The sequence below is a fragment of the Hypanus sabinus genome, chromosome 29 (genome assembly GCF_030144855.1).
Source record: "Hypanus sabinus isolate sHypSab1 chromosome 29, sHypSab1.hap1, whole genome shotgun sequence".
Taxonomy (NCBI): Eukaryota; Metazoa; Chordata; class Chondrichthyes; order Myliobatiformes; family Dasyatidae; genus Hypanus; species Hypanus sabinus.
Window position 1 is genome coordinate 12,692,967 of NC_082734.1, and position 18,063 is coordinate 12,711,029.

An 18,063-nucleotide genomic window follows, 5' to 3' on the forward strand; every position below is an offset into this window, starting at 1 on the left:
CTTCTGTACCTCCTACCTGATGGTAACAGTGAGAAAAGGGCATGCCCTGGGTGCTGGAGGTCCTTAATAGCGGACGCTGCCTTTCTGAGACACCGCTCCCTAAAGATGTCTGGGTACTTTGTAGGCTAGTACCCAAGATGGAGCTGACTAAATTTATAGCCCTCTGTGGCTTCTTTCGGTTATGTGCTATACCTCAGTAAAAATTTTTTTAAAATAAACCAATCCAAGAAAGGAAGTGGGCGGGGAAGGTGAAGAATATGACTTTAACATCTTGAGGTTGAGAAAGCTGCGTCTGCGTCAGTGATGTAATTATCCTTCGCTCAGGAGAAGTCTTTTATTCATTAATTTTGCTCGAACTTTGCCCGGTCACTGCATCAATGACACCTTGTCTTTTTATCCAGGAGGTCTCCAAAGCGGAGAGCGTCCCGGTTAAAGTCGGTAATCTGGAAGATTTTGCGTTCAAACCTGCACCCCAGGGAACCGTGGTGAAATGTCGGATCACGCGGGACAAAAAGGGAATGGATAAGGGAATATTCCCAACCTACTACCTCCACATGGAGAGAGACGACGGGAAAAAGGTACTGGTTAAACCACTGACTCTGATGGAATGGGTGGAGATACAGGCGGATTGGCTTTGACCAGACTCCCAGTCCTGGAGACGTTCTGCACTTGCTGCATCCCGTGGGCAGGGGGGTTCCTTCCGGGGCCGGCTGGGGGCCAAAACCTGCCAATCAGACTGAGCCCAGCAAGGTGGATTTCCTGAAATGTGACTCTTTCCCGTCGGATGTCCTCTTCATTGTCTAAATTATCATGCGTCATCTGTGATCTCTGTGTGGGAGGGTTTGCACCTCCTCCTGCCCGCAAGCCATCGGACAACAAGTTGGCAACCTGTTCCGCCTGGTCTATGAGCGCTGTCAATTCCGTGGAGTGACCTGGCAGAAGCCACTAAACTCAGAGTGAAGTGAGAGAGTGAGGGAGGGAGAGAGAGAGGGGGGGCAGAGTGAGAGTGAGAGAGACTCAGAGAGAGAGTGTGTGAGAGAGAGAGAGACTCAGAGAGAGAGTGTGTGTGTGAGAGAGAGACTCAGAGAGACAGAGTGAGAGAGAGAGTGTGTGAGAGAGAGAGACTCAGAGAGACAGTGTGAGAGAGAGAGAGAGACTCAGAGAGAGTGTGTGTGTGTGTGTGAGAGAGGGAGACAGAGAGACAGAGTGAGAGAGAGAGTGTGAGAGAGAGGGAGACAGAGAGACAGTGCGAGAGAGAGAGTGTGAGAGAGAGAGACTCAGAGAGAGAGAGAGAGAGACAGTGAGAGAGAGAGAGAGAGTGTGAGAGAGAGGGAGACAGAGAGACAGAGTGAGAGAGAGAGAGTGTGAGAGAGAGGGAGATAGAGAGACAGTGAGAGAGAGAGTGTGAGAGAGAGGGAGACAGAGAGACAGTGCGAGAGAGAGAGTGTGAGAGAGAGGGAGACAGAGAGACAGTGCGAGAGAGAGAGAGAGTGTGAGAGAGAGAGACTCAGAGAGAGAGTGAGAGAGAGAGAGTGAGAGAGAGAGACTCAGAGAGAGAGTGTGTGTGTGTGAGAGAGAGAGAGAGAGAGAGAGACAGAGTGAGAGAGAGAGAGAGTGTGAGAGAGAGGGAGGCAGAGAGACAGTGAGAGAGAGAGAGTGTGAGAGAGAGGGAGACAGAGAGACAGTGAGAGAGAGAGAGTGTGAGAGAGAGGGAGACAGAGACAGAGTGCGAGAGAGAGAGAGAGTGTGAGAGAGAGAGACTCAGAGAGACAAGAGTGAGAGAAGGAGAGAGAGAGAGAGTGAGAGAGAGAGAGAGTAACAGTGATACTGAAAGCCTCAGAGACAGAGTTCACTCAGCAGCTCCATGTAATACAAGGGTTCCCAACCTTTTTCATGCCATGGACCCCTGACATTAACTGAAGGGTTCGTGGACCCCCTGATGTAATGGAATGGTTTGAGTAATCCTGTGATGGCCCAGCACATAACGGGCATGGCCAATTCCATCTCCCTTTGGAATGCAGCAGTCGGTACAATAACCCAATTCTGGGAAACGTGCACTGGCACCTTGTGACAACAAACATTAAGGGGGGAGTCCCCATGGGTTGACTCCCACCGGGTGGAGGGCGGTGGGTCAGTGGTAACAGGGCACCGTGGGGAATGCAGGTGGGCAGCGGACTGGACTCTGTCCGCGGAAACTGTGAATTCCCCAAACCAGGAGCGGACAATGCCTGTCGTGTGATCACTTTCTCAGATTTTCTTGATGGCCGGCCGCAAACGGAAGAAGAGTAAAACGTCCAACTATGTCATCTCCACAGACCCGACGAACCTGTCCCGTGGCGGAGAGAGCTTCATTGGCAAGCTGAGGTGAGCCAGGCCACAAAGGTGTAAACATTTCTTTATCCGTTCGCCTATGCCCCTCCCCACCCCACCCCGCCATTCCCCAACACCAACTCCCTGGGGGAGGGATAGCATCCTCAGATGGGGAAGCCACATCACTATCACGACAATACCGTAGGCTGACCCCTCTGTGGTCATCTCCTGCTGCGCTGGAGCTCTCCCAGCATCTGAGATGCTCCGTCAGAAGTGTTCTGGAGTTCTGTCCGCTCGCCTGGACGAGAGTAACGAACCCAAGAGAGTCACTTTCAAGGACTCTTCATCTCAGGTCCTCGTTATTTATTGCTACTTATTTATACTTGCATCTGCACAGCTTGTTATCCTGTTTATTGTCACTCTTCTATAGATTTGTTGAGTATGTCCACAAGAAAATAAATCTCAGCGTTGTATATGGTAATATACAAATTTACTCTCACTCTTTGATAATAAAATTTACTTTGAACTTTTGAGTAATGCTAAAAGCAGTGAAGAACTTAAAACGTAGAAGGGGACAGGACAGCAGAGGCCCTTGACCCATGACCTTTGAACTCTTCCCTTCAGCATAGTCCTCCATTTTTCTTTCATCTATGTGCCTATCCAAGGGTCTCTTTAATGTCTCTAGTATAGCAGCGTATTCCACTCGCCCACATAGTTTCTATGCAAAAAAAGAAACTACCTCTGACCTATCCCCTGCGCTTTCCTACACTCACCTGAAAATGATGCCCTCTCATGTTATTGTGTGTAGTTCTGGTGGTGTCATCGCAGGAAAGATGAGGCGGCTTTGGAGAGGGTGCAGGAGGAGTTTGCCTGGATTAGAGGCCGCGAGCTAGGAGGCGAGGTTGCACAAACTTGAGTCATTTCCTCTGGAGAGTCAGAGGCTTAGGGTTCAGAGGCGTGGAGAAAAGTTGGAATATCAAATACCAGAGGTCATGCAGGGTCTCAGCTCGAAACGGCATCGGTTTATTCTCTCCATCAACGCTGCCTGACCTGCTGAGTTCCTTCAGCGTTTTGTGAGCTCAGCAACGTCCAGGATAAAGTAGCCTTTATGTTATATTTTAGATTTATGTTTACAATGTGTGAGATTTTTGTATCTAAACTTTTTTTCCACAGTGGCTGCACAGCATTCCACTTACAGGATACACTATAGCAGGGTCTTCCCTCTTTCCTTCCTCCCTCCCTCCCTCCTTCCCTACCTCCCCTCCCTCTTCCCTTCCTTCCTTCCCTCCTCCCTCCCTCCTTCCCCTCTTTCCTTCCTCCCTCCTTCCCCTCTTTCCTTCCTCCCTCCTTCCCTTCCTTCCCTACCTCCATCCTTCCCTCCCTCTTTCCCTCTTCCCTTTTTTCCCTCTCTCCTTCCTTCCCTCCTTCCTCCCTCTTTCCCTCCTTCCGAGCCCTCAGGTCAGACAGCGCTGTTGAGGTGAATTCCAGACACTCAGGTCAGGCAGCATTGGTGAGCACGTTGGACAGCATCACTGAGGAGAGGAATGTTTCAGGTCGATGGCCTTGCATCAGAATCAGGATCATTTGGAACCGAGATTTACTGAAAGGGAGAGCAGGAAGCTTCCAAGAGGACCTCAACCTCATCGTAGGGTTTGGAGGCTTGTGTGCCTCCATGACCTGGAGAACTATGTTGGATGGAGTCGGGGCTTTATCCTTTGACTCTTGGTAGGGTCACCCATGCCAAACAGGTCAAAGGGTAGAGGTCAGACTAAGAGTGGTCCACCGGTCCTCCAGGTTTGGAGGTTCAGCTCAGGGATAACTACCCTGATTGGTCAACAAACAATTGTTACGGAAACCAAGACTCCTTCTACATCTGAGTGTGACGGTATTCCTGAGTCTCCACCCGGGATTTGTGTGACTGAAGACCGGGAGGAAGCTACGGACACGATGGAGGAAGCCCTGAACACCGCCAGAGATGGAGGATCTTCATCGCTGCCCTAAATGTTATCGCCATGATTGGGCTGGGGCTGGTGGGGAGGGGAGGAGGAGGGGCATCAGAGTGAGGAGAGGTAAGAGGGGAGCCAGAATAGGGAATGGAAAAAGAGAGAAAGGGAAGGGGGAAGAAACTGTGAGTCAGACAGTCATGAGTGGAGAGTTGGACAGAGCATTTCATTTGAAGATTGTGGGGTAGAGATATCAGGAAGTGCTGAAGAAATTGGAAGTCGTCAATAGGAGTTGGTTTTGGGGGGATAGGAGAGTTGTATGGAGGAAGGTGAATGGCAGGCTTCTGGTGAACAGGAGAATAAAGGGTTGTTGTGACTTATTTTCCAGTGATGGATTCAGGATATACTGCAAATATAAAATGGAAAGAAGAGTTTAAGGTATTGCTGGGTTTGAATGTGGACAGGTTTCTGATATCAGTCTGATTAGATTTACTAAAGTCAGTGTATAAAGTGCATGATTTTATAAGAACGGATTCGTTGATTGTTGATAAACTAAAATTTGTCACTTCAGTGGCAGATGTGGTAAACTGTACAGCGCAAACTAAAAGCAGGACAGAAAAATTAAAATTATATCAAAAGCTGCAGAAAAAAAAATCTAGAAATAAAAGATTTAAATCTAGAAGTTGTTAATGATGCTTTAAAGGAGGGGTAAATAATATTCAGACTTCAAAGAAAGGATGTTAATTTTTTTTCTATTTTTTTACAATGGAATGCTAGAAGTTTGTTAACTGATGTTCAGAGAAGGATTGTTAATGTATTTTCTCTTTTCTTGTTGTTTTAACGTCCTACAATGGAATGCTAGAAGTTTGTTAACTGATGTTCAGAGAAGGATTGTTAATGTATTTTCTCTTTTCTTGTTGTTTTAACGTCCTACAATGGAACGCTAGAAGTTTGTTAGCTGATAGTCAGGGGATTTGAATGCTCGTTGTACAATGTGAGGTTGTAGTGACACGGATGTGAAAGGGATGGTGGAGGAAAACTTTCTGGAAGAAAAAAATATTTGATGTTTGAACGACGCTCAGTAGGTGGCGCTAATGCACCTCTGCCAACCGCCATTAAACATTACCAGAAGAGAAGGTATGAAATTACTGGATGTTACAGAAATCAATGTTCATGCCTTCAGGATGGAGGCTACCTGGATGGAATATGAGGTGTTCCTCCTCCAGTCTGTGAGTGGCCTCATCATGCCAAAGCGAAGGCCATGGACTGACATGTCAGAATGGGAAGTAGAATTAAAATAGGCTGTTACTGGGAAATCCTGATTGATAGGATACGAATAATCTGTCTCCAATTGGAGTAGAGTTCCAAGGCTCTCAATCCTCTTGAACGAAATGATGATGTAAAATCTTTGTCTTAAATGGGTAAGGCCTTATTTATTTTCAAACAATGGTTTTTGTTCTGTTCTCTCACAAAGGGAAACAGGCTCTCAGCATCTACCCTGTCCAGGCCCTTCAGGGTCTTAAACATTTGAATAAGATGACTTTTCTAAACTCCAGCAGACACATTATATATATGTTGCAGTCTGGGGAAAAGCACACACTCAGGACAACAAAAACTTTTTCCGGTTTTAATTCCTTTATCTGTTTTAGACGTTTAAGTGCCAGAAGAAGGTCTTAAAACAAAACGAACGACTTTACAGTCAGATCCTGCCGTTACAACCTCCGTTTAACCTTCAATCCACACACTTGTATCTCGACTAATTGTGCATGCAGTATAAAAATACAAAGAAAACCGCACAGAACTAATTCTGTACTAATACGGTAGTGGCAATTTCACTCGGCCGGTGAGGAACTTTGCAAGCCACGCTATCCAGCGTCGAGTTCTCTACTCGTGAAAATCTTTCCTCACCGAGCCCAGTATCTCTGGGGGAACTTGATTCCCACGCCCCAACAGCTTCTGAGGCAGAAAACAAAATGGTCTCCCCACTATTCCGCGCATGCGTAATGATGTCACCATCTCCACTTAAAGGCATAGACAACTATTCTTAGCATTACCTGAATGGATGCCTGAGTACATTTTTTAACGATAACGAATAGCATTCGATGGCCACCCAGTTACATATATATATAGCCAGGGTGCCAGACATGGAGCGGAGAGCGAGTTTGCAAAACTGGCGGGAGCAAAGGATGTTGGGAATGGTGAGGGTAGAGCGCCGCGGGAGGGGCGTGGGACAGGTGGCAGAGAAGTGCCAGGGAGCAGGGTGGTGCAGGCGCAGACCTACCCAGCCCTGAGACACCAGTCTGCAAGTCCTTGAGTCAGGACACAAAGGTGAAACCCACGATTGGCAGTCCTGGGTTGAAACGCAAAGTCCGAGAGTCCAGGGCCAAGGGCTGGGTGCCTGGCGATAGTGTCCAGTGAAGATGCAGAGGGAGGTGGCCTATCCTGGGGTTGAGTTCCTGTTTCTATGCGTGAGTGGGTGGGAAAGCAGCTGGTTTCGTCGTTGTCCTCTTCTTGCTGCATGGGTCGTTCTGCAGCTACGCTGGCGCCCCAATAAGTGACAATGCTTGCGGGCTGCCCACAGCACATCCTTGTAAATGCAAATGTTTCAATGTACGTGTGATTAAATAAAATCTGAATCGGAACCTGAAATCTTGAGGACTGGGAGTGCCCTGATATAACCGAGTGTGTGCTTCTCCCTGGCACAGGTCGAATGTGTTTGGGACCAAATTCACAGTGTTTGACAATGGTGTGAACCCTGAAAAGACCCCCATGGTGCCAGAGAGCGCCACCATCCGAGAGGAGATAGTGGCCATCTGCTACGTGAGTATAAGCAGTGAAGTATAAGGAGCAAATAATGAGGTTAAAAGCATATCACTCAAATATCCTCGCACATAGAAGGTGCTGTGGGCATGGGCAGGGGATTAGTGTCACACTCAATGTAAGTTAAGCCAAGGTGTAGGAGAGAGATGCTGAAATAGAGAGGAGGAGCGGGAGATGTCAGGAAAGTGGAAGAGAGAAATGAAAAGCAGAAGATATATTCAGTAGATACTCTATCTCAATGTTTAAGAGAAGTTTGGATTACATGGGTAGTAGGGATATGAAGGGCTATGGTCCCGGTGCAGGTTGATGGGAGTAGACTTTTTAAATGGTTTCGGCATTGGTTAGATGGGCAAAAGGGCCGGCTTCTGTGCTGAACCTCTCTATAACTCCAAGATACAAGCATAGATAGGTAAAACCTGGTTGACGTGCTGAAACTGGAGAGGGTTCAAAGGGGGTTCACGAAAATGATTCCAGGAATGAATGGCTTGTCATATGAAGAGCGTTTGATGGTTCTGTCGAAGTAAGTGGCGCTGCGGACTGTAATACTGAAACCGCGAGTTGTTGGTCTCCCTCTCGTTGTGGCAGGAGTGATATCTCTCTCTCTCTCGTTAGCCGGAGTGTTGGGGTGGACTGTGACTCAAGATCAGGGTCTCTTTGTGCACTTTGCCATTGCTTACATCCGGGGTAGGTAACCAATGGTCTGCGGGGTTTTCTAGCATGCGTTTGAGGCAAAACGTAACTAGATGTATTTAAATGGATAATTACCAAATTTCAAGTTTTTTTATGGCATTTATCAGGCCCACCGTCCGCTCATTAATACGCAATCTGGCCCACAGAGGCAGAAAGATTACTGACCCCTGGCTTACATGGTGGAGTGGGGGGGGGGGCGCTGATGCTTTTGCTAAGGCAGGTGAGGGAAGGGGAGGGCTGCTATTTGCTAAACCTTGTGCGTGGGAAGGGGGAACAGGCAGATTTGGGGTTCTAATGTTTTTTTCTGTCATTCGTTCTTTTGGGGGTTTCCCCCTGTTTCATGGATGTCTGTGAAGAGTAAGAATCTCAGGTTGTATACACATTCTCTTTCTTTTTTATCCAATATTTTTATTAAATTTCATATACACAAAGACAGAGTTCATAAGGATACTTATTATAAATCAAGATAACACAAAATCACAGTATCCCATATTGATAATCAATCAAATAAAGTAAATTGAGTAATTAAATACACTAGTATGGTTAATTTTATTATAAAAGAATCTACACCCCCTACCAAGACAAAGCTGGTTGGAAAAAAACAAGAGAAAAAGAAAAGAGTACTTTACCATAGAGTGTTTTACAATAATAACCCAGATCTATATTTTAATAACAATTCAAAGATTTTTAATATAGTTCAGAAAGGGTCCCCATAACATTTGAAAATCTTGGTTAGAATCAGAGATCGAACAACGCATCTTCTCTAGATTTAAACATGACATAACATCACATAACCAATGAGCATGTGTGGGGGGGGCACATTCTCTGATATTAATTGAACCATTGAGTGGTTCTTGGGGGTAAGAATTAGGAGTGCTGCTCCTCTCCAGAGGCAGCACAGTTCAGAGAGAGCACTCATCCATTCTGGGCCTCTGTCCGTTGATGAGCAGAGGCTAGCAGTGAGGAAGTCATGGGTTGATCAAACCGGAAGGATCAGGCAGCTGGAGGCCAGAGCATGGAATTTCCGGGTACCTACGAGATGCAGAGGAGGAGGGGGGCAGAGGGAGTTCGTGTGGTAAACAGCTCCAGCCTAACCCTGGACTTCTCTTGCTCCGCTCTCACAATGCAGGAAGCCAACATTCTTGGGTTTAAAGGGCCTCGGAAGATGACCGTGATTATTCCAGGGATGAACGTGAACTGTGAGAGAGTTTGCATTCGACCAAAAAACGTGAGTCTCGCCCTTTGGGTAACTACAGGAGAAATGGGTGGGGCAGGAAAACTTCCCCCAAACCTGGAACACCTAGGCTAGTCAGTCAACGAGCCAAGCGGCCTATATTCATTCACACTTAGTGTGTTCCAGTGCATTAATGCCTGGAGTTCCCTGTCAACGACAAAACTAATCTGGCTTCTTTAGACACAAGAGGTGCTACAGATGCTGGTAATCCAGAGCAACACACAACATGCTGGAGGAACTCAGCAGGTCAGGCAGCATCTATGGAAATTAATAAATGGTCAATGTTTTGGGCTGAGCCCCCTGGGGTGAGTCCTGATGAAGGGTCTCAGGCTGAAACATTGACCGTTTATCCATTTCCATTAATACTGCCTGGCCGGCTGAGTTCCTCCAGCATTTTGTGTGTGTTATCCTGGTTTGTTTTAGACTGAGATTCCAGACACAGGGATAATGGGTGGCGGATTGGGAGGGGAGGAAGTTTTAGGTTCAGTCCATCCCCTTTTCCAGGTGGGGAATAAGGCAGTGGAATATTTCAAACCCTGACACTGACCCCTGGCTGATCTTGGGCACCCTGCGCTGACAGAGTGCGTGACGGTGAGATCTGAGAGAGATTGATGGTCTTCCATGTGATGGAGGGTCAGGTTGTAAATTGCAGCCATGGTGGACGACAATCCCAGAGAATGGAAATGAAAATACCACATTAGAAACAAACAGCTGGCCAGGCAGTTCCTGAGGAAAGAGAAATATAGTAGTTAGCATTTCCAATCCAGGGGCCTTCATTGGAACTGAGAAAAGTTCACACATTTTATTTGAGGCTCTTAAACTTTCATGAGATTTTTTTTTCCTCAGTTCTGATGGAGGTCTTGGACTGAAAACGTCAACTGTTTTCCATCTCCACAGATGCTGCCCGACCTGCTGAGTTTTTCTAGCGATGTCTGCTTTGCTCTGTTAACCGACTCCAGACCCCATCCTCACTCCCATTGGTTGTTCATTAGCCACAGTGGCCAATGAAAAGCTGACTTATTCTCACCCAGTCATGGCCAGGGTTGGTGATTAGGAGCAGTGGGCAGCCGCCCCTTGGATCTGCTGCGTGTCTGGAACCGGGGATGAGAGCTATTACCCTACCTGGGCCTCGGGCTGTAAATCCTGACGGGTATTTGTCCACCCCAGGAACACGAGACGCTGCTGACCCGCTGGCAGAATAGGAACATGGAGAACATTATCGAGCTCCACAACAAGGCCCCGGTCTGGAATGAAGACACTCAGACCTATGTTCTGAACTTCCATGGCCGAGTCACCCAGGCCTCCGTGAAGAACTTCCAGATAATCCATGCCAACGACCGTGAGTGGCAAAACGCTAGGCCTGGGGGGGGGGGGGGGGGCGGCGGTGGGGGGGGTGGTGGGGGGAAGACTGGGACATTGCCTGGCATTCCCAGATTGAAGGATTGGGTCAGGATAGAACTGGGTTGGAGATTGGCGATTGGAAGTACAGTAACTATGTTAACAGTCTAATTTATTCCCATGTGTACAAGAACATGTCTGCACACACAAAATGCTGGAGGAACTCAGCAGGTCGGGCAGCATCTGTGGAGGGGAAATAAACAGTCGATGGTTTAGGCTGAGACCCTTCACAGGTGCAATGAAACACTTGCAGCAGTCTCACTTACTCAACATTCACAAGAAAAACATAAATGGACACATATTAAATAAGGAGGAATGTGGTAAGAACAAAATATCCGTTGAAGCAGTGTGGCGGTTGTTGTTGTCCAATCACAAACAAGAGAAAATCTGCAGATGCTGGAAATCCAAGCAACGCACACAAAACGCTGGAGGAACCCAGCAGGTTCCTTCTCACGCCTTGTGGCACATCGGGTGGCATTTTTTTGCCATTTCCGTAGCAATTTGACTATTTTTTACGAGGCCCAGTTATCAACGCTCAACCCAGTACGGATGGAAAGCGTGCAGGGAGGTGACTGGATATGAACCCAGGACCATTTGTCTCAAGGTCTAGTGCCGATGCCACTACACCACAACCTGGTTAAAGTGGTCACAGAGTTGCAACATTGAGGTAGTGATTAGGCTGGTTCGAGTACCAAATGGATGAAGGGAAATAGCTGTTCTTGAAGCAGGAGGAGTGGGCTAATTCTGCTCCCGTGTTATAACCAATTTTATAGTTTTTCGAGGAAGTTACTAGGAAAGTTGATGAAGGCAAGGCAGTGGATGCTGTCTGCTTGGACTTTAGCAAGGCATTTGACAAGTCCCACATGGGAGGCTGGTCGAGAAGGTTCGGTCGCTCGGCGTTCAAGATGAGGTAGTAAATTGGATTAGACTTTGGCTTTGTGGGAGAAGCCAGAGAGCGGTAGTAAATGATTGCCTCTCTAACTGGAGGCCTGTGACTAGTGGAGTGCCACAGGGATCGGTTGCTGTTTTGTCATCTATATCAATGATCTGAATGATCATGTGGATGACACCAGAATTGGGTGTGTGGTGGACAGTGAGGAAGTCTACCGAGGCTTGCAGTGGGATCTGGAGCAGCTGGAAAAAATGGGCTGAGAAATGGCAGATGGAAGGTGCTGCTCTTCTGTAGGACCAATCAGGGTAGGCCTTTCACTGTGAACGGGAGGCCACTGAGAAGTGGGGTGGAACAAAGGGATGTGGGACTGCAGGTACAAAATCCATTAAAAGGGGCAACAGAGGTAGGTAGGGTTGTGAAGAAAGCTTTTGGCACATCGGCCACATGAGTACAGGAGTTGGGATGTTCTGTTGAAGTTGTAAAAGGCATTGGTGACACAAAATCTGAAGATGCCGGAAATCAAAAGCAACACATGCAAAATGCTGGAGGAACTCAGCAGGCCAGGCAGCATCCATGAAGAAGAGTAAACAGTCGACGTTTCAGGCCGAGACCCTTCATCGGGGCATTGGTGAGGCCTAATTTGGAGTATTGTGTACAGCTTTGGTCACCTACCTACAGGAAAGATGTAAATGAGGTTGAAAGAGTACAGGGAAAATTTACAAGGATGTTGCCGGGCCTGGAGGACCCGAGTTATCGGGAAAGATTGAGTAGGAAAGGACTTCATTCCTTGGAACGTAGAAGATTGAGAGGGGATTTGATAGAGATATGCAAGATTATGAGGGGTATAGATAGGGTAAATACAAGCAGGCTTTTTCCACTGAGGTTGGGTGTGACTACGACCAGAGGTCAAGGGTTAAGAGTCTATTGGATCTCTGTTTATTTTCTGATCCTTAGGGTTCTTCTGGGAGTCAGGAATGATGGGCAGACTTAATTCTAATGATAATTTATCTTAGAGTACAAACAAACATACAAATATTAAGCAAACTAATAAAGAGCAGAGAAATGATGGAATTAATGCCAAGTAAGACAGAAGACTAAAGATAGTGCCTATGAAAAGTCATTCACTTTTATAGATAAGAGAAATTCCTAGATGGAGATAAACTAATTAATAGGCTACATAATAAAAAACAATTACATCATGCGGGTCATGTGCTAATACTTAGCCAATGAAAAATGAGAAAGGTGATAAACTGCTATACCGCTTTCTGCCATTGAGCGTGAAAAATACAAGTTTGTTAAAAAGTACAAGCCATATAAAAGGTATTATTCAAAGACATCGTGGTTTCCAACAACTGAAAGGTGAAAAGTTTATAGGGAACATGAGGGCAAACTTCTTGGTGAGAGTGTGGAACAAGCTGCCAAAGCAAGTGGTGCATGTGAGCTTGATTTCAACACTTAAGAGAAGTTTGGAAGGAGGGGCATGGAAGTTTGTGGTCGCGGAGCTGGTGGGTGGGAGTGGATGGTTTAAGTGATTCAGCATGGACTAGATGGACTGAAGGGCCCGTTACTGTGACTCTGTGCTTTTGGTTTTATGGGATGACTGTTCACTGGAATGAACCAAGTAACGCCCCTCTCTTTTATTCCAGCGGATTACATAATTTTGCAGTTTGGTCGTGTCGCTGATGATGTGTTCACCATGGACTATAACTATCCCCTGTGCCCTCTCCAAGCCTTTGCAGTCGCTCTCTCCAGCTTCGACAGCAAGCTGGCTTGTGAGTAGAGACGTGAGCCCTGCCTGGAGGTGTGCAGAGGGGCGGCCAACCTCCAAATGAACAGCGAGGCTGGAAGGAGATCGAAGTGACACCAGCACTTTGACATAGAGGGTCACAGAACTTCTGTCAATTTACTGGGATATTTGACCTTAATCCTCAGACAATATTTTTAAGGAATACTGCCAGAGTCCAGGAAAAAATTAATGATAGTCATGTTAAATGTTTGGACTGCAGACTCTGTATCTTGTATGTGCCTCTAACCAGATACCACTCCCCTCCTGGATAATGTTGATTAGCTGTGCTCGAATGTTATGGGGGGTGAGAGAAGGGTGATGGTAACACAAGAGGTGGGGCCCACTGGGTAGTAGCAGACTCCCTGAGCCCAGTCAGCCATTCCCACGCCAGATGACATAAAAAGGGATGGGGGACCCGCATCTTAGAAACACCCAGTAGAAGAGCGCTGAATGCTCGACCTGCTCAAAGTTCAAAAATTCGAGGTATATTTGTTATCTAAGTATATATATATTGTACAACCTAGAGGTTTGGCTCCTTACAGGCAGCCACAAAACAAGAAACCCCAAAAAATCCAGCAAAGAGAGGGAAAACAAAAGAAATGGTGCGAGCGAACAGCATTTAAAAAGAGAGTGAGTCCACAGACACGAAGCCTGGAGTAGGCCCACAGCCTGATTGTCAGTTTATCACACAGCAGAGTAAACGTTGCTGAGCAAAACCAGCCCAAGCCTCGTCTTCGGTCCCAACACCCTGCCTTTTCAATCCATCCGGTCCGGCGTTTAAACCATCTAAACGTCCGGTCGTTCCTCGATCTGAGGCCCACTCACTCTGATTTGCCCTGGGCCTCTTCCGGCCCAACCTTTCCAGATCCACCCAGCACTGAGGTTGATCAGAACCTCACTCTCGGTTGCCTGCTTGACCCAGGCTGGAGATGGGAGACTGCAGATGCTGGGATATGGAGTGAGAAGCGAGCTATTAGAGGAACTCAGCACATTAGACACCACCTATGGTGTCAGAGGGACGAGTGACATTGCATGTCAAGAACCTGCTGCATGGTCTCGACCTGTTTAGCTCCACAGACGCTGTCCAGACCTCCAGCCGGCCGTTTGCTGTAGACTAGGCTGGCATCTGATCTCCTTCAGAAAAGCTTACGCCCAAGGCATTGAAGGTCTAACAGTGCGATTTTCCCCAGATTCCATTTCGCTCAGTGTGATACCTAGGACTGTTATGGTGTGAAAGAAACCAAAGGGCTGCATTGGACAGGTGAACACAGACCCCAGAGTTCCTGATCTGGCGGAGAGATCACCCTCCTCTTCACTAATAACAAGACCAATGGAGGAGTCCACTCGGCCCATCAGGTCCAGCCTGGTTCCTGCCATGCAGTCCCCTTGGTACAATTCCCTCTCCTTGTTTCCCTGCAGCTCTGTGGATAATTCTCTCTCTGGCTGGTTTTCCAGGACTTCTGACTTCAGTTTCTGTGGGCAGCCATTGCCCCTGATTTTAGTTTGGTTTTCACTCTCTCTCTCTTTATGGCACTTTAACAACACATTGCTGTGCGATGACACCGGTGCCAAGCTGCTTGGGTCCTAGTGCCCTTCCCTTGGACAACATCGGTGGTGTGGAGAGGGGAAGGCCTGCAGCTTGGGCAACTGCCAGTCTCCCATACAACCCTGCCCAGGCCTGCAGCCTAGAAACTTCCCAAGGCACAAATCCATGGTCTCTCGAGACTAACGGACGTCTATATTTGTATCTTTCCCTCTATTTCTCTATCTCTTTTTATCTCTCTCTATCTATCTCTCTTCCTCTATCACTATTTCTCGTTCTATCTTGCTTTCTATCTCTACCCCTCTCTCTTTCTTTCTTTCTTTCCTTGTTCCCCCCCCCCCCGCCCCAACGGGGAGCAGAACACATTGAGGTGGGGACAGGGCAGTGGGGCAGCACAGGTGACAGGGAGCGTGTGTGTGGGGTGGGCGGGAGGGGGAGTGAGGTGACGCAGAGTGACACGGTGTGACGAGGAGACGGGGAGTGGGACTAATGAGTAATGGAAGAATAAGGAGTGGGGGATGGAGACTGGAGTGATGGGGAGTAGGTTAACACAGAGTGAGGGATGCAGAGAGGGGGTTAGTCAGGAGGCGCGTGGGTATCCCGCCACTTCCATCCCTCCTGGCACACCGAGAGGTAATGCGTTGAACACTTTACAGTTCCTACCCCACGGGCCCCCATCCCTGCCCACCCCAACTGACCAGCCCTCGGGAAGCTGCTGATGGCCTGACGGGCCTGGAGCTGGGTGATCTCGGCTCAGTGGTGGTGAGTTGCTGCGGGCAGTGAGTGGGACTCGGACACAGCCCGAACCGGCCGTGGAGGCTCTCCCATCCCGTGAGGCCTCCACAAACTCAGCAGCAGTGTTTGGTGCCCGAGTCAGCAGCTCCTTGCGCTCAATATCGGCGCTGGAGATAGTGAGTGGCAGCAGGACTTCGAACCTTTTTCAGTCCAAGGCCGTGGTTTATAACAAGGGTGGCCCATCTCTGCTGGTGTGGGGGTCGGAGTGGGCGCAGAAGTGGGAATGTCCTGGGTGTGGGATTATTGAGGTGGGGGAGCGGGAACAGATTTTGAAAAAATCACCCCAACTGGGGTCGCTTAGTGATGTTTGGGGCTATGGGTTGGATCCAGTTAAAATGAAAGGTGCCAAGGATCTGAGGGAGGTCAGATCCTAGCGGGAGGGGAGGAGAATGCACTCAGAGGAGGAGCAGAGTGGAGGCAGTGGTGGCTTCTTGACTGTGGATGTCCAGCCGGGCTGGAGACAGTTCTCTGAGCTCCTGTGTTTTCAGAGGCCTGACCATCCCAGGCTTGGGGCAGAGATTTGCTAACGGGGTTGGGGGTGTCAGTGGGGTCAGAACATTTCTTCCTCAGTCTTCCTCCAGCTGCTGGGATTCCTGATTCGCAGGGAGAGGTTTAGGAATCCGGTCCATTGCCTCTTCCAATCCCAGCCTCTCCAACTCCAAGTCCCAGAGAGACACAGCACAGACCCATGACCGTCACCCACTTACTCTCCCTAGTTCCCATCTATCTGTGTACACACTCGACCATACATAAAGGGCCAATGAACGGGTGTCACATCCGAACTATCTACATGATACGATATGGAGGTGGGGGCCTTCAGCCCATGCAGCGGGCTCCCCCTCTCCACACAGCTAATGGATCTAAAGGGACGGCAGAGACCGATACAGTTTGGCGCCAGCAGCGTTGCAGGAGCTGCCAGTCGGCGTTGAACTCAACGTAGGGAGCTCTGGCTCCGGTTATTTCCTCAAAGTTACTCCCGATGCCGTGGGTTGCTGCAGCCATAAAGCAGCAAGGGTTTGAGATCAGAGTTTTCCTTCCCCTAGATGAGCTGCCATCTGCCTGAAGCAATTGGCTTCAAGGCAACAGTAAGAGACTGTTGCCCCTTTCCCTGCCAGTTCCTGTTAAGCAGCATGATTACCTGCTTTTCACTGCACTATAATTTCACTTATTATTTATTTAGCGAGACAGCGTGGAGTAAGCCACACCACCCCAGTAACCCCTGACAAACCCGATCAAATCTAGCCTAATGACTGGACAATTTACAATGACCAATCACCCTACCCGGTAGGGCTATGGGCTGTGGCAGGAAGCTGGGACACTCGGGGCGGTGGGGAAGAATCCCACACATTCCATGGGGAGGACATAGAGATGGTGCTGGAATTGAACTCTGAACTCTGCATTCCCCTCCCCCCCCCGAGCTGTAATAGCTTTGGGCTAATGTGACACTACTGGGACAGTCATATTTCTCATGTATTGCACATATTTAATGAACTTTACATTGACTTTGCTAAATGCAACCCAGAAGAGCTGGAAGTCTAACGGATAGAGCAAGGCCCTGTCACTCAATCCCAATAGCCCATTCACCTGCACTTATTCTCACCTGCCCACTGTTCCCTTACCTGTCTCACACTGAAACAATCACCTTAACAGTGTTTTCAACCCTCCCCCCCCCCATTCCTGCCCCACAGCCAGCCTGAACTGAACAATATTAGAACATAGACAGGGTAAAGCTGTGTATTTAACAGTAACACTGGACAATAAAGATTCCACTTCCTGAATACTTTAGTGGGTGTATCTTATGGATTTTGGGCTCCTGGGTCATGAAAATTACTTTGAAATTTCCCTATCGCACACCGTTTAAAAAATTGCCTATATCTGTTATTGCAATTCATAATTCAAGTCAGAACAACTGATGCCAAGATGAAGGAAGGCATTTTTGTTGGTCCACAAATCCAACAGGTCATCAATGACAGGCAATTCGAAGAACTTCTAGTGGGACCGGAGAAAATCACATGGAAGGCATTCGAAGATGTTGCTGAAAACTTTCTTGGCAACTACAGAGCAGCAAACTACGTCTAGCTAGTTGGACAACATGCTTCAAGCTTATAAAACCATGAAGTGAAACATGTCACTAAAGATTCATTTTCTGCATTCCCGTTTAGACCGTCCCTGCAGATACTGGTGCTCGAGCATGGTGAAAGGACATTGTGGTCATGGAGAAACGGTATCAGGGCAACTGGAATCCATCAATGCTGGATAATTATCATTGGACACTTAAGTGAGAAGCCTCAGACACTGGGTATAAACGAAAATCATCAATGAAACATTTTAGCTTAGTTGAACTACTGCAAAGGGTCAGCAATTAAATGCATTATATTCAATAAAAGCTGATTTATTGTTTCCCCAAATTCCTACGTGATACAAGAAGTCTGAAATTATATTTGTGTTTGGCTTCAGGTAGTCTATCATAAACAAAAAAAATTATGAGGAAACAGCTCTTTTGAAAAAAATTGTTGTGCGGTGTAACCAGAAACAAAATAAACCATAAAGTAATTCACAATAACCTTCTGGCCACCAAACCCAAGGAGCCACATATCCCACACGTGGAGTTATAAATCATTTATAAATTTTATTTTTCTCTTTCATTCTCTT

The 18,063-nt window shown here is 47.6% G+C and overlaps 1 protein-coding gene across 3 annotated transcripts in view; it reads left to right on the top strand.

The window, feature by feature from the left end:
• LOC132382998 (tubby-related protein 3-like) overlaps nucleotides 1–17,805 on the top strand; it is a 79,657-nt gene extending 61,852 nt beyond the window's left edge. For 2 of the 3 annotated variants that reach the window (XM_059953662.1, XM_059953661.1), the window contains exons 10-15: nucleotides 402–578; nucleotides 2,252–2,364; nucleotides 6,959–7,073; nucleotides 8,893–8,991; nucleotides 10,165–10,336; nucleotides 12,934–17,802. In XM_059953662.1, the coding sequence (XP_059809645.1) occupies nucleotides 402–578; nucleotides 2,252–2,364; nucleotides 6,959–7,073; nucleotides 8,893–8,991; nucleotides 10,165–10,336; nucleotides 12,934–13,067 (810 nt within the window). In that variant the 3' untranslated portion in view covers nucleotides 13,068–17,802. Of the gene's footprint in view, nucleotides 1–401; nucleotides 579–2,251; nucleotides 2,365–6,958; nucleotides 7,074–8,892; nucleotides 8,992–10,164; nucleotides 10,337–12,933 lie in introns of all 3 variants that reach the window. The other variant, XM_059953663.1, reaches the window with a different exon arrangement.
• Nucleotides 17,806–18,063: the final 258 nt, after the last annotated feature.